This window comes from Delphinapterus leucas, chromosome 15 (assembly GCF_059928025.1).
Source record: "Delphinapterus leucas isolate spDelLeu-1000000601 "Yukka" chromosome 15, BTC_Dleu_Yukka2, whole genome shotgun sequence".
NCBI lineage: Eukaryota > Metazoa > Chordata > Mammalia > Artiodactyla > Monodontidae > Delphinapterus > Delphinapterus leucas.
This window is the reverse complement of record NC_143143.1, coordinates 61976431-61991202: the sequence shown is the minus strand read 5'-3', so window position 1 is coordinate 61991202 and position 14772 is coordinate 61976431. Positions and strand designations below refer to the sequence as shown.

At 56.1% G+C, this 14772-nt stretch overlaps 1 protein-coding gene across 1 annotated transcript; it reads right to left on the bottom strand.

Moving 5' to 3' along the window:
• Positions 1-1063: 1063 nt before the first annotated feature.
• MYLK2 (myosin light chain kinase 2) lies at positions 1064-14353 on the bottom strand. Its single transcript, XM_089896671.1, has 12 exons — positions 13625-14353; positions 12716-13251; positions 11405-11706; positions 9743-9848; positions 9086-9179; positions 6787-6896; positions 6564-6705; positions 3726-3796; positions 3476-3604; positions 2839-2991; positions 2531-2663; positions 1064-1586 (listed from the first exon to the last, which is right to left on the bottom strand). Exons 1-12 carry the CDS (start codon positions 14024-14026, stop codon positions 1506-1508), a joined length of 2259 nt encoding a protein of 752 aa, XP_089752797.1. The 5' UTR covers positions 14027-14353; the 3' UTR covers positions 1064-1505.
• Between the last annotated feature and the right edge of the window lie 419 nt (positions 14354-14772).

The window sequence follows — 14772 nt, the reverse complement described above, 5'->3', positions numbered from 1 at the left end:
TTAAACTCTCTTGCCCTCTGGGCTGCCCCCTCCAGCAGATGGAGCCCCTCCCCTGCCTTGCAGGCCTGGGGTGAGGCGGGCTGGGGCCCATAGGAGGGACCGGAGAACAGCTGTCTCCCCCAGGCCTCCTGGAGGACCCCCACCACTGCAGGCCCAAACCTCTGGCTCCACCTGGAGACTCTGCTTTCTGCTTACACCTTGTTCGGTGAGAAGCGGAGTGGGCTTGCGGGCAGAGCCTTGCTATGGGAGGTAGAAGAGTCCAGTTCAAGCCCCAGCTTCTGACTTGTTGAAAGGCCTTCAAGTTCCTTCCCCTCTCTAAGCCTCAGTTTCCCCCTCTGTAAAAGAGGAATAATAATAATATCTACCTCATGACCTCATAAATGAGTTAATAGACATACAAGCACTTAAATAGAGCCTGACACACAGTAATGTCACCCCTAAATATTGGCTGGTGCTGTGCCCTCCCTCTCACAGATGAGCAAACTGAGGCACAAAGCGGGCTGCCACTTGCCTAGATCACACACTGGGTAGTCTGGCTCCTGAGGCTGCTAAAGTGCCTGGCCCGCAGCAGTGTTCCGTGAACGGTGGCCAGCTGAGACCTCACCCGGGTGCACACACACTGTGAAAGGAGGCCACTTCCAACCTGTACATTTACTTACAAGGCACAAGCTGAGAGCAGGTTGGGGGCTGCCGACGGCCTTCCCACGCCTCCTGGGCCTGCTGACGCCATCATCCGAGGCCGTGGGTGACCCTTGGAATGGGGGCCGGAGTGGCTGGGTTGGGCCGGCTTGGCCTTCAGGAAAGCTCGGGGGTGGTCTCCCCTGTCCTCCAGGCCTCTCCCCTCCCCCTCCACCAGGCCCGGGCTGGGTGTCCTCTCTCTCACACAGAGTTCCTGTGTGTTGGTGGTCGCAAGGAAGGTGGGCGGGGGCCGGGCCAGACCAGATGGTGTGTCAGGCCTTATCTGCTGGGAGTGGGGAGGCGGGTGGGGGCATGGAGGTCCTCCTTCACAAAGCCTGCTCTGTCTCCCCTGGCAGCTGCGCCTTAGGAATCGCCGTCTGCCTTCCTGCCCCACCAAGGACCTCCCACCCCCAACTGCGGAAACCCCATATGCCAGGAGCCCCAGCCCTCCTGCTCTAGCTAGGAGCAAGCCCAGGCCAGGGATGCCCCAGGTGAGGCCAAGCAGGGGTCACCAGAGCAGCAGTTCCAAGAAGGTGAGCCGGGCGGCGTCTCAGCAGGGCCCGTGGCATCTGGGCTGTGGCTGATGGGCTGGAGCCCTGTCTGGGGAGGCATTAGCAGGATGGGGTCAGGCCATATCCGAGGCAGCTCACGTCGGGGAAGCAGTCACTGCGCGGGGGCATGGGAGCCCCGAGCCTCCCAGCCTGGTGCAGCCTTGTCCTGGCCAGTCAGCCCCGGCAATCTGGCCCGTCTGCTCCGGCCTTCTGGGCTGTGTGGCCTCAGCCCCGGCCACTGTGCGGCTGCGTCCAGGCCTCAGCTGCTCCTGGGGCTCAGACCCCCAGAGCCATCAGTGACCCTGAGCTGCTGATCTTCTTGAAGCGGTTGGCAGCACTGACAGCAATGAAGTTTTTCTGAGAGATGAGGGAGAAGGGTCCCAGTCAGCAGCAGAGCAGGGGGAAAGCTGTAGGACAGCTGAGTGTCTCCCAAGGTCACCTTCATTCCAGGAGGGCTCCATGCCAGGGAGGGCGCAGTGCCCAAAATGGCCGCAGGGGGCGCCATGACACTGCAGCCTCCAGGACTCCCTCCTTCATTCAACCTGAGTACCCCTCTGCTCAAGGCAGTACAGTGGTTCCTATTTCACTCCAAGTAAAAACCCCTCATCATGGCCGAGTCCCTCCACGCCCTGCCTCCCGATCCTCTTGGACATCTCCCTTACCCCTTGCTTCTTCCACTCCAGCCGTGCTGGCTTCCTACCTGTTCCTCACACTTGACCACCATGCTTCTGCCTCAGGGCCTTTGCACCAGCTGTTCCCTCTGCCTGGCACACTCCTCCCCCCATACCAGCCTGGCTCAGCCCTCACCTCCTTCAGGTTTTTGTTCACATGTTCCTTCTCAGTGTGCCCTCCCTGGCCACCCTACTAAGAAATGCAGCCTCTCCCCAGAACTCCTGACCATCCTTATTTTTTTCTAGAGCCCTTCCTTAACTCCTTTTAGCAACTCTCCATCCTCTACCAAAAGCAAGTCCACAAAGCCTGAAATCCTTGTCTCTTTGTCCACTGCTGTATCCCCAGTGCCTAGAGGTAGTATATGCTCAAGAAATATTTGTGAAATGAGGGGAGGAAGCCTGTGATGGGTTCAGAGACCTTTTCCTGAGCCCGAGCCACAAATGGACACCCCTCCCTACGGTGGAGATGGGTGGGTGGAGGGCCACTACCCAGGGCAGTAGCCAGCCCAGGACAAGAAGAGAAAAGCCAATTCTGTTTTCCAGACCGAACCGGCTGACACAGGGCTAGTGGGGCCAGGACTCTTCCTGCCCTGTATCCCCCGCTCCGCCCCACCCTCAGTTCTGTGGTACCTTCCAGCGCCTCTTCATGAGGTATTTCTTAAGCAAGATCTGGGACTTGAGGCGTCGGTTACAGCGCTTGGCTTTCTCTGCCAGATTGTTGAGCCAGGGGTGGGCGAGGCACTGGGCAGCATTCATCCGGGCTCTGTGGGGGGGGGGGCAGTGCGGTGAGGGTGGGTGGCAGGCCAGGGAGGCACCACCCCACTGGCCTCCTGGCCCAGTTCCCGACCAGCTGGCACACACACACACACACACACACACACACACACACACACACTGGGCTTGCACACACGGGGTTCGTGTCCTGGGGTGAGCCTCACCTCTGGTCCTTGACGATGAGGTTGGAGACAAAGTCTTTGGCCTCGTCTGACACGGCCTCAAAGGTCTCCTCATCAAAGTACCAGTTGCCCGATAGAACGTTGTTCAGGGTCTCGGTGTCGTCGTCTCCCAGGAAGGGAGAGAGGCCACTCAGCCTAGAGGGAGGGGTTGGCAGGGAGCAGGGAGGTGAGATTGGGTCAGGGATGGGGACAGAGCCTAGGAAGCAGCACCATGCACTGAAAAGACCCCCAGCATCTCATATGGGACAGACCTGGGTTTGAATCTGGCTGGGTGACCTTGGGCAAGTCACTTCCCCTCTCTGAGCCTCACTCTTCTCATCTGTAAAATGGGCATAATCATCCCAGCTTCCCAGGGTTAGAGTGAAGAAGAGGAATGATGAGTGCACTGGGTCATCGAAGCTCTGCTGCCCAGAGCCCTGGGCTGGGACACTATGCCTTTGGGGGCCTTGGTTTCTCCATCTATAAAATGGGTACAGAGTTCCCTTTCCTGGTTCACCCTAGCACGCCCAATGCCCCACAAACCCCTGACTGAGGGAGTGGGGAGGTGGAAGCAATCTAGGCCTCAGCTGCCCACCCATGTGCCCCAACCCCATAAACAACAGGCACCCTCAGGACTCACAGCATGTAGGTGATGACCCCCAGGCTCCACATGTCTGTCTTATCAGAGATTTGGTCATAATTCACCACTTCAGGTGACAGGAATTCTGGGGTCCCAAAATTCACTTTCAGCTTCTCGTTGGGGTTATACCTGGAGGTGAGGCCAAGAGCTCAGAGCACAACTCCCAGGCCATTCCCAGACACCCTCCAACCTTCCCCCAGCCCTGCCCACCTCGAGGCTGGCCCTGCCATGCCACCCACCCAGGTGGTACCTCCGTGCCAGGCCGAAGTCAATGATCTTCACCAAATGGCCCGTGGTGTTGACACACAGGATGTTCTCTGGCTGAGGAGAAAGGGGTGGCCTGGATTGACCTCTGACCTGGCTCACCCTCCCTCCCCGCCCAGGTCCATCCAAGTCCCAGGCTCCCGGGACTAGAGGCCCAGGCTGCCAGAGTGGACAGCCCATCAGAGACCCTCAGACCTGCCTGCTCCAGGCAAAGAGGAGGATCCTGACGCCCGAGAGGGGCTCTTCCAGGGCAGGAACCACCTTCTCCAGGCCTCCTTGCTCCCCACCCTCAGCGTCTAACAAAGCGCCCAGCAGACACTCAACCAAGGCTCCCAGAAATCCTGTGCCCCAAGCACAGGTGAATATGTGAGTCACATGCAAAGCTAGTCCCTCCCACTCTGGGCCTCCATTTCCTCTTCATGTAACACAAGGACAGAGGACTAATCTGAGGTTGCAGGGCAGAAACATTGTAAGTAGTTAACAACGGTTAAAAGGCAGATTTTGCACAAAAACCCTGATTTTCAGCACCTCCTGAAACACTGGAAGCCCCAGCCGCATGGCTACACATGGCTGGGAGGGAGTTGCCCCTGAGCCCTGTGATGGGCAGAAGTCCTCCACTCCCCCGGGGCCTCCACCTCGTTTAATGGGGTTCTGTTCTTCGTCTGGGCTTTGTGTGCATCTGACTTGAGGCCCCAAATGATAGGCTTTCTGAAGGTCCTTTCACACTGCTGCACTCATTCAGAGCAGGATGCTAGTGACTTCAGCAGCCCAACCCAGTGCTCCCCGAAACAGGGAAAGGAAAGAAAGGCCCCAGGACACAATTGGTAGAGGAAATGAGACAGATTCAGACCTCCTTTTGGAGGACAGGGGACTTCCTGAAAAGCCCTGCAGCCAGAGCCCTGGGAAGTGCCTTCGGGCTATGGTTCACCCAAGTTACTTGACGTGAAACCCTTTATTGATGAAAAACTTACTGCTTTCCTGAAAAAAAACACACTTTAGGATACAGAGACTTAAGGTTGACCTTCTTCCCAGGACACTGCATTTTAATTGGAGACCCTGCCCTACCCCAAAGAAAATGGCTTTCACGGGAGAAGGGCAGGCTCCACGCAGGCACCCACTCTGTCCAGAAACTCAGGAGTCACCCACACTCCTTCCTTTCCCTCTGTCCTCCCCCATCCAAACCATCAGAAACCCGGCTGGCTCTATTTTCAGAATGCATCCATCATCTGACCACTTCCCATCCCTCCCCCACTGCCACTGGTTCCAGCCCCATCATCTCTCTCCTGGCTTATTATGACCGCCTCCTAAATGCCCTGCTGCCACGGTGGCCCCACTGAAACTCATCTCTTTACCCTCCTCGCTTCCTCGCTTGTCAGTGGGGATGATAACAGCACACCTGACCCAATGGGCTGTCACACACTCTGAACACACCCTGAGCAGCTCTGACCCCTAGTAAGCACGGTGGAGGTGTTAGCCCACAGCAGCGGGAGCATCTCCTGCTTTGGACCTCGAACGCTCCTGCCCTTGCCTGCTTCTCCAGTTACACCTTGTATGTTTCCCCATTACTCTCACGTACTTTTTCATAACACTTTTAATGGTTTAAAATGATCTATTCATTGGGTTATTACTGTATGAATGTCTGTTTCCCCCACTGACCTGTAGGCTCCGTGGGACGGGGCGCATCCTCATCATCTTGATGGCAACGCCCATGCCCAGCACTGTGCACAGGGGCAGGCACTTGGTACATATCTACCAAGTGAATGAATGAAAGGACCATCCACTTTGCTAACCCACATCAGTGTTCAGAATTCATCTTCTCCACTAGCCTTGCCACTGATCCCACGAACATTAACACCTGCCATAAGGATGGGGCTACCCACTACTCATGGGGCTCCTGCCCACTCCACGCCACGGCCATGTCTCTCAGCTCCAGACAGCCACTGCCAGCTGATCAGAGGTGGTGGGATGCGTAAAATCCATTTGCTCTCCCTGAACTGCTACATGCAGGGTACTAATGAGCAAGGTCAGAAGAGAGACATAATCTTTCACTACACATTTCGTTAGCACCTGCCACGTGCGTATTGCTGCACTGACACTATACTTACTGATGTGTTTTTCTGACTCCCCTTCTAGAATGTAAGCTCCATGAGGGCAGGCGTTTTTATCTATTTTGTTCACCACTGGATCTCCACCACCTAGAACACTGCCTGGCATCTAGTAGGCCCTCAACAGATATTTTTGGAATAAATGAACAAACATTCGCAGTGCCTGTCAGAGGCCTGCACTGAGGCAGGCGCTTTTGCAACGCTTATCAGCAAGTTTCACGTGTGAGACACTGAGTGTGGGGCAAGAGACCCTTTCAGCAAGTACTTAGTACCAGACTAGGAGCTCCTGAGAGCTGGGACCAAGTTTTTTTTGCTCTCTGATGTGTCCCCTGGCTCCTGGTACTTACTAAATGCTCGATAAACCCTTTTTTTTTTTTTTTTGCGGTACGCAGGCCTCTCACTGTTGTGGCCTCTCCCGTTGCGGAGCACAGGCTCTGGACGCGCAGGCTCAGCGGCCATGGCTCACGGGCCCAGCCGCTCCGCAGCATGTGGGATCTTCCTGGACCGGGGCACGAACCTGCGTCCCCTGCATCGGCAGGTAGACTCTTAACCACTGCGCCACCAGGGAAGCCCTCAATACACCCTTTTTGTATCTACAGATGGAAGGCTGGATGGAGGAGGAGGAGGGGCTGGGGGATGGAGGGATGGCTGGCTGCGACGCTGGTCTCAGGTGGTTGGAGGCCGCTCCCGACCCCTCCCGGGAGCCCCCCCCCCAGTACCTTGAGGTCCAGGTGCAGAACCCTCATCTTGTGCATAAAGAGGATCCCGTCGCAGATCTGCCGGACAAACACCATGGTGTCCACCTCAGTCAGCTGGTAGTCCTCGTCCACAATCCGCTCGAAGAGCTCGCCGCCCTCGATGCTGTGTGCACAGACCCCTCTGCAGGCTTGCTTCAGGGCCCACTGCCCCCTCCCCAGGCCCCACCCCACTGACGGCACTCACTACTCCATGAAGAGGACGATCTCGTGCAAGGTCTCAATGGCTGCATAGAGCTGGATCAGGTTGCGGTGGTTCAGCTGGTTCATAACCTCGATCTCAAGCATCACCATTTCCTGGGGACCAGGGGAGTCAGGGGTACCATCCGAGCATCATTACTCCCTACCCTCCACCCTCCACACCTTCGCCCTTGACCAGACCTTTTGGGCCTTGCCTGGACCACTGCCCACCTCCTCCTCGCTGGTCTCCTCGCCTCCCACCTCTCCCCACCCTCAAGCCTGTGTCCTCACCACACAGTCACTCCTGCTGGGACACCTTTCCTTTGCTGGTTCTTCTCTTCCCCCTGGCTGAATAGTGGGCTCCATCCTCCCTGCTCAGCACTACCCGCTCTATACTCTCCACCCAGGCGTTCTCCTCAAGTACCAGGACTTGAAATTCCATCCAAATGTGATTGATTTCCAAATCCATATCTCCACCCCCGAGTGCTCCTTTAAACTCCAGACACCAATCTCTCCAACTGCCTACCTTCCCTCCCCTTTAATGTCTGACTAACAGGTATCTCAAATCTCTCATGTCCAAAATTAAACTCTTGATACCACCCCTTCCCCACAATTGAGTTGCCCCCAGCTTGCCCATCAGTAAAAGACCATCACTCTTCACCTGGGTGTGCAGGACAAAAAGTTAGGAGCTTTCCCAGATTCCTGTCTTATTCTCACTTCCTCACACCCTTCATCCAACCCATCAGTAAATCCTTTGACTCTACCCTTAAGCTAGATTACAAATCCAATAATTTCTCACCTCCCCCATCACTGCCTTCCTAGTCTCAGCTGCCATTATTTGTCACTTTCAGAAAGTTTGCAAACCAGTGGTCACATCTGTGAAATCAACAATGGTAGGAATATTTACACCAGGGAAATTGGCAAATGCTACAGATCAGGTCTCTTCCCGGAACTATGCCCCCAGAGCATTGGATCACTACCTGGACTGCTCCGTTTTTCCCGGAATGGAATAACTTGGTTGATATCTCACCTTCCATGCCACTTCCTCAGAGAGGCCTAACCTCACTTGATCCTATCTGAACAGCCCCCATCGACCCTGTTCCTACTTGGCTTTACTTTTCTTCCTAACACTTCTCAGTTCCTGACACCATGCTTTTTGTTTTACTTTGGTTTTAGCCATCTGTCCCTGCTCTCTAGCACGTCAGAACTTGTTTACTACCATTTTCCTAGCACCTGGCAAATTGAACAGCACAGAAAAAGTGCCCAATAATTAATTAAACAACAGCTGACTCCAATTAATTTACACAGTACATATGTCTTGAGCATCTATGCTGAGCCAGGTCCATGATAGAGGCCTTGGACCCAGCAGTCAATAACATGGATCCAGGCCCCGTCAAGTGGAAGTGACAGAGAAAGACAGAGTCGCATAGAAAATCCATGCTGTTCATATGTGCTCAGAGCCACGGTGAGGAATTCAGGGCTGCAGCACTTCCTCCGGAGCTGCTTCTCCTGCTTCTCCAGGCTTCTGCTGTCTCTGCTCCCCTGGCCTTGACCTTGACTCAAGCGTTTCCAGCAGGTACCTGCCGTTTCTGGGCCTCAGGCCTTTCTTTCCACAGTCGTCTCTGTTTGAAACTCTCTCCCCTGCCTTCCCCACTGGAAAACAGCTCCTCCTTCTTCAAAGTCTTCATTCAGGAGAAGCTTCCCTGAACCCACAGGTGAGTCAGGAGCCTCCTTTGTGACCCCCCCACCCCCACCCCCCACCCTAGCTTTCCTGAATTACAGCTCCCACCATGCCAGCCTGCTAGGTCACCATCACCTCCTCACACACCCGACTCCCTCACTCCACATGAGCCTCTGCCTCATTCATTCAGCCATTCATTCACTCCTTGAACAAACACTGCTCTGAAGCGGGCCTGGGCTGGGTGTTAGAGGCAGAGCCCTTGAGGCCTGTTTACCCTGGTGCTCTCTGAGGGCAGGGATCAACTGACTTCCCTCTGAGACCTCCAGCACCAGCACAGGGCCTGGCCCAGAGCCTGCGCTTATCGGCAGTTATTGACTTGAACCGAACAGAGGGCGTGAAGGGGGTAAGTCCCCAGGATAAATTCACTAACCGCGGGGTCAAGTTTATGGTCAGGGGCATCAGGCCCCTGTGGCAGGGCTACCTGTCTGTCTGTCTATCTGTGTGATATCTTCAGTGCATTAAACTTCGTACACCAGGCCCCTGGTGCAGATGGGTGGGTGGAGGGAAGTGAGAGGCACCCACTCCAAGGATCCCTCCCCCTCCCACACAGCCAGACCCCCACTACCTTGTCTTTGGGTGTCTGTTTCTTGATGACCTTGGCTGCTAACTTGAGGCCTGTGGCTTTCTCTGTGCAGGTACAGACTGCTCCAAACTTGCCACTGGAGAGAGAAGAGGCTGGGAATGAGGGAGTTCTAAGGGCCATGGGGTGAGGGGCTGTGCTCTGTTCCCTGTGAGATGGGGGCGCACATCCCAGCCAGCTCTGATTCCCTCCAGAAACTATGAGCTCTACTGCAGGGACAATGGCTGAACCACATAGACCTCAGGCCCAGGAAGGGTAGGCTCATCAAAGGATGGCCGCTGATGTGCAGCTCGCAGACTGTGGCAGGGAAGGGCCCTGGGCCCTGGGGGAGGGCACCTTCAGGACTTTTAACAAAGCAGGAGTCGCCTTGAGCGGGTCAGTGTGGTGCCTGCAACTGAGACAGACAGGAAAATAGTATATGCTTCCTATGGGAGACACTGAATGACCAGTGGTGTGTTTGTGTGACAGTGACACACCAGCCATGTGACAGGCTGCACACAAGTGTGACCATGTGGAACCAATTTTGTCCACATGGCTCATGTCCAGTCGGAGTGTCTGGGCCTCTCATGGGGAAGATGTAAGGCCTTGGGGGCTCGATGCTTTCCTGCTGGTGGGCTAGGGGCTTGAGGCCCCAGCTCTCACCCGCCCAGTGCCTCCTTGGAGTTCAGGCTGAACTGACTGTTGATGTTCCCAGTCCTCAGCTCCACGATGCGGTGGGGGAACGGGGCCGGGGGTGGCGGGCAATCATCTGTAGAGCAGAGCAAAGCCATCACAGTCAGTGCCGGGGCTGCTGAGGACCCACCCTGGCACCACACCCTCCTGCCTGGCCTGAGCCCCATCCAGGGAAGTTCAGCGAGTGATACCTGGGGGACAGCTGGCTCCAGGATAGGGGCTAGGGGCCTAGTTTCCAATTTCAGCTCTGCTACCAACACACACCCTCCTTGGGAGGCCTCTGCCTCTGTCAGAGGGGGGCTCAGCTTCTCCCGGCACAACAGTGGGGACAGCTGATTGGACTTCTCGGACTCTCCCACATTATAAGGTATGAAGACTCCATCCCAAGCTATCTGCATTTCCATTAAAGAAAAAAAAAAAAAGGCATCTATAATGGTGGAGTGTCCGATAGGGGTTACTATGTCTGTTGCGGTAGAGGATGGGACCTGCCTACCATCCCCTCTAATAACACTGCAAGCTCTCACCAGTTGTGGAATGGGTGTCCTACCTGGACCTGGCCCAGAGGCAGAGTTGGGGGTGGGGTGGGGTGGGGGTGGGCCAGGGATGGAGATGTTGGTAGGGAGAGGCTGCCACCTAGTGACATCATGGGGAACAGCATGGGGACAGGCTGAGTCATGGGGAATGGAAACCTCTTTATAAATAGCAAGAGGCCGCAGGGAAGCCGGTGATAAATCAGGCGGCCCTTGGAGGTTGTTCAGGTCCGTCACTCGAGGATGTGATTGCAGGGTGGAGTGGGCCCGGAGGTCTGGGCCGCTGCTCAGGGGAGGAGGCAGGGCTCCTGGCTGCCGCCCAGCCGCCTAGGCCCTCCCACCCTGTCTGGGTGGCACTGTGCCGCTCACCAGGCAGGTTGGCGGGTCTCCCAGGGCACCTCAGCCTGGAGAAGGGGGGTTGTCAGGACACTCTGGGCTCTCCTGACCCCATCTCAACCCACCCCCAGCCCTGCCACACTCCTGCCCAGGCCCTTTTCCTATTCACCTGCTCGCCAAGCTCACTCATGCTCAGTGGCTCCCTGCTGCCCGCTGAATAAACCGTCGTCACTTAAGGCCATTCCACAGTCCTGCCCCATCTCACGTGCCCAGCTACCTTGGTCACCCTCCCCCCACCACACACACACCTGTGCTCTTCAGCTCAAGAACCCTCTATGGCTCCCAGGAGCCTCCCCACCCACCCAGGATGCAGTTTAACTACCAAAGCCCGGCACTTGAGCCCTTCTACAGATTGACTTCAAATCCCACTGTCCAGAGAATTGGTGTTGCTCCAATAACGTGCCTGATTTTTTTTTTAAAGCCCCATTTTAGTCAAAGTAGAAGAAAGTAAAAAGTGAGCTCTGGAGTCAGGCTGTCCTGACAGGTTCATATCCTGTTCTAGCTATGGGTTTGGGGTGCCCCACTTCCCTTTTTTTAGCCCTCGTTTCCCCATCTCTCAAAGGGGACCAGGAACTCGTACTTCCTGGGGTTGGGTGACAGATGGATCAGGCTGGATGAGGCAGCTCAGAGGGGTTGAGTCCTCTAAGTGGGGAGACATGGGGAACCCGCTCCCTCTTACCTCAGCCCCAGGGCAGCCCCGGCCTACCCAAAATCTGGAAGCAGTCCTCCTCCCTGGCTGTGGGACTGAGGGCCTGTCCCACCTCCGATCTCTCCGAGGGAACAGCCTGGAACTCGATCCCCCTCGAGGTGTCCCCTTGCACTTCAGCCTGGCCAGCCTGGCCTGGAACCTTCTCTTCTGTTTCCTTCTGGCTGCCTTCCGGGAGGTTCTTCTCTCCTTCTGCTACCTTGGCTGGCTCAGGATCCGTGGGGCCTGGGGTCACGGGCACCCCTTCAAAGATGAGTTCTGATGCCTCATCTGGGGGCTTCTCAGCCAGCGGCTTCTCAGGCCTAGAAGTGAGAACACAGAGGTGACGCCCTCAGCAGCCACAGCCCTGCCAGCAGGTAGGTCTCCCAGAGCCCCATCTGCAATCTGGAGCTAATACGACCCCACCCCCACCCCACACGCGTGGGGTGATGCATCTGAATTCACTTCATACAAAATCAAGGGATGTTAATAATACCATAAATGTCTGTGGGTTTTTTTTTCCTGGCCACACCACATGGCATGCGAGATCTTAGTTCCCCGACCAGGGATTAATCTGTGCCCCCTGCAGTGGACGCGCGGAGCCCTAACCACTGGACCAACAGGGAATTCCCATGTCTGTGGTTGTTATCTTGAGTATCAATGCACTAATAGATCATTAATAACTGTTAACAGGATTGTTGATTTGGTTAATCATTATGTGGCAACAATTAGGAAGGTTATGTAGCTCTTGATTCATAAAACTGTGGTGATGCAATTGATAATGTATTAATGATATTAATTTATATTACCACATAATTCAAACTGATATGGTAAGTGTTATTATTGTGGCTTACTATAAATACATCATTAATAACCTCATTAATACGACTGGCATTCAGGTAAGGATAACGGATTGCACCATGAGACTGGTGCTATAGTATGGTTCTAAGAGTATTGGTAATGATCTATCAGTCTGGTTATTAGTCATCTTTCCATATTATACCAATAATTCTATTAAGCAGACGGGTTATCTTTTCCTCCTGACATCTCAGTCCTGCCCTTGGTGAGACCCAAGTTCATGGGGTAAGGGGAACTCTGGACTCCAGATGCCTGGAGAAGAGGTCTTTGAGGCCCTCTCCTGCCTGACATTCCAGGCTTCTGTGAACTATCACAAAATCCTGGTTTCTGCAGGGAGACAAAGTGGTCAGGCCGATGCCCAGGACAGAGGGAGGTGAACATCAGAACTACCCCGTCTAGCACTAAGTGTGATGACGGTGCCCAAGACAGAGGAACTGCAGGGCCCCTCCCCGCTCCCGGCCAGGGGCCATTCACCTCGAGATGGCGGCAGGGCAGCTGGGGCTGTGCAGAAAGGCGGGTGAGCCCCTCCTGGCTGCTGCTTGGCCCTCTGCTGCCTTCTTGTGCAGCTTGGGTTCTCCGAGGTCCTGGCTGCCTGGGGTCCCCTGCTTGGCCTCGGGCTTCTTGACACTGACCTCGGCTGTCGCGGTCTCCTGGGGCAGGGCGGCCGGCTGCCCAGCACTGCCCTCCGCAGGCCCCCCACCCAGGTGTCCTTCTCCCTTGGGGTCCTGGCTGCTGGTTGAGGGTTGGGCCAAGGCACTACCCCCTTTCTCTGGGGCTGGGGCTTCAGCATCTTTCTTCATGGTGGGTGGATGAGGTTCTTCCTTTGGGTCTGGGGGACCAATTTCTTTCTCTGGGTCTAGGGGACCAAGTTCTTTCTCTGGGTTTGGGGGATCAGGGTCTTTCTCTGCAGCTGGGGGTCCTTCACCTGCTGCACCTTTAGGTGCCTTGTCTGCAAAGGAGGTGAAACACCAGTCAGGATCCACCCTCCTACACCTCCTTCCCCAGCTAGGCTGGCCGGAGACCAGCTCCAGGCCCAGGTCCCCACCCAGGCCACAATTTGCAAGGGCTTGTCCCACTGAGCCTCTGGGGCCACTCCATGGGCTCTAGAGATGGGCTGCCAAGACCTCGGCGGCCCTGTGTAGGAAGCTCTGGTCTCCTGGTGGGCCTTGATGCCCCTGCCATCCCTCGCCCCTGAGTGTTCAGGCGCCAACAATGGGGACTTCATGTTTTCCCAGTCTCTCTGGGGAAGGCTTCATGTTGGCCCTTGATCCAGCCCCACTGTACCAGAGATAACCCTGATTTCTTGGTCCTCCATGCACCATAAAGGAGGCCTCAGGCACAGAATTCCCCCTGAGGAACAGGCCCAACTCTGGATTCAAACACCCCTTCCCAAGCTCCTCCCTCCATCTCCTGCCCCAGCTTGGCACCTGTTGATGGGCTCTGGATTCCCAGTTCCACTGCTCCGTTTTCTGTCGCCATGAGGTAGGGAGGCGTGTGCTTCTGCTTGTCTAACTCAAGTCTTTCTAGCTGCAGAAAGAAGAGAAAGGTGTGTCGGACTGCAGGATTCCTCCTGTCTGGCTGAGAGGAGGCCAGGGCCAGCTGACTGAGGGGAGAGAGGCACCTGGAGCAGAGAGAGGCAATCTGGTGTCTGTCTGTCTCGCAGCGGCTGCCCAGGAGCAGTCCTGGGGCAGTTGTAAGGGATTGGGCCCGGTGGGCAGAGGCGGAGGCAGGGGCACAGGCAGGGAGGCGGGGGCGGAGGAGAGGATCTCTTACACCAGGGGCCATGCAGCTCAGACTGCCACCACCTGTCACTCTTGGCCCCCATTCAGAGGACACGGCATTCTTCCCATGAACTGACTGGGGGGAGAGTGGTGTTGGAACAAGCAGGAAGAGAAAGAGGGAGGGGGCACCTGGGGCCCTGGGGGAGCAGCCTTCTCCCAGGCTTTGCCTGGTATCTCTGGCTTAGACAAGATGTGGGGGGGCTTGAAGAAGAGGGGCTCTCAGGCAGGGCTGAAGGGCAAGACTATGCCCAGGCCAGGCTCTGGCTCTGCCTGCATCTCCTGGGGTTCCCCGGAGCCTGGTTAGAACCACACAGGCCCACAGGTAATCACCCTGACCCCAGCGCCCAGCTCGGTGTCCACAAGCCCTGCTCCTGGCCTCTGGATCTGCTTGGAGCATCTTTGGTCTCGGGGCACTTGCTCAACACGCCCATGGGCCTGAAAGCGCTTTCTTTTGACAATGTCTTCTTCCTGGCCCCCTGGGGAGACGGAGGCTGCCCCAAGCAGCTGCCCCAAGATGGTCAGTGCTCTCACGCCCCTCCCCTGAGCTGATCCATGGCCCGCCTGGAAGGATCCTAGGAGGATCCTAGGATCCTCCACCACAATGGTGACCCAGGGGCCACTCCAGCCCGAGGTGTTCAAGTAGAGATAGGATGCAGAGAGGTATGATCCAAAGGGCCTTCCATTACCCAGGGGCTATCTGCCCAGAGCCTTTCTCTGTGGGGTGCTTGAGAACCAGCCCCAAGCTGAGTG

What these genes read in the sequence shown, in the direction of transcription:
- MYLK2 (XM_089896671.1), bottom strand. Translation starts at nt 14,026, where the DNA reads ATGGCCCCTGGTGTAAGAGATCCTCTCCTCCGCCCCCGCCTCCCTGCC. An exon ending in GGACTGCTTCCAGATTTTGG is followed by an intron (nt 9,849 to 11,404) that starts GTAGGCCGGGGC and finishes TCTGCTCTACAG; the next exon opens with ATGATTGCCCGCCACCCCCG. An exon ending in CTCATCGTCAAGGACCAGAG is followed by an intron (nt 2,664 to 2,838) that starts GTGAGGCTCACC and finishes CCCCCCCCACAG; the next exon opens with AGCCCGGATGAATGCTGCCC.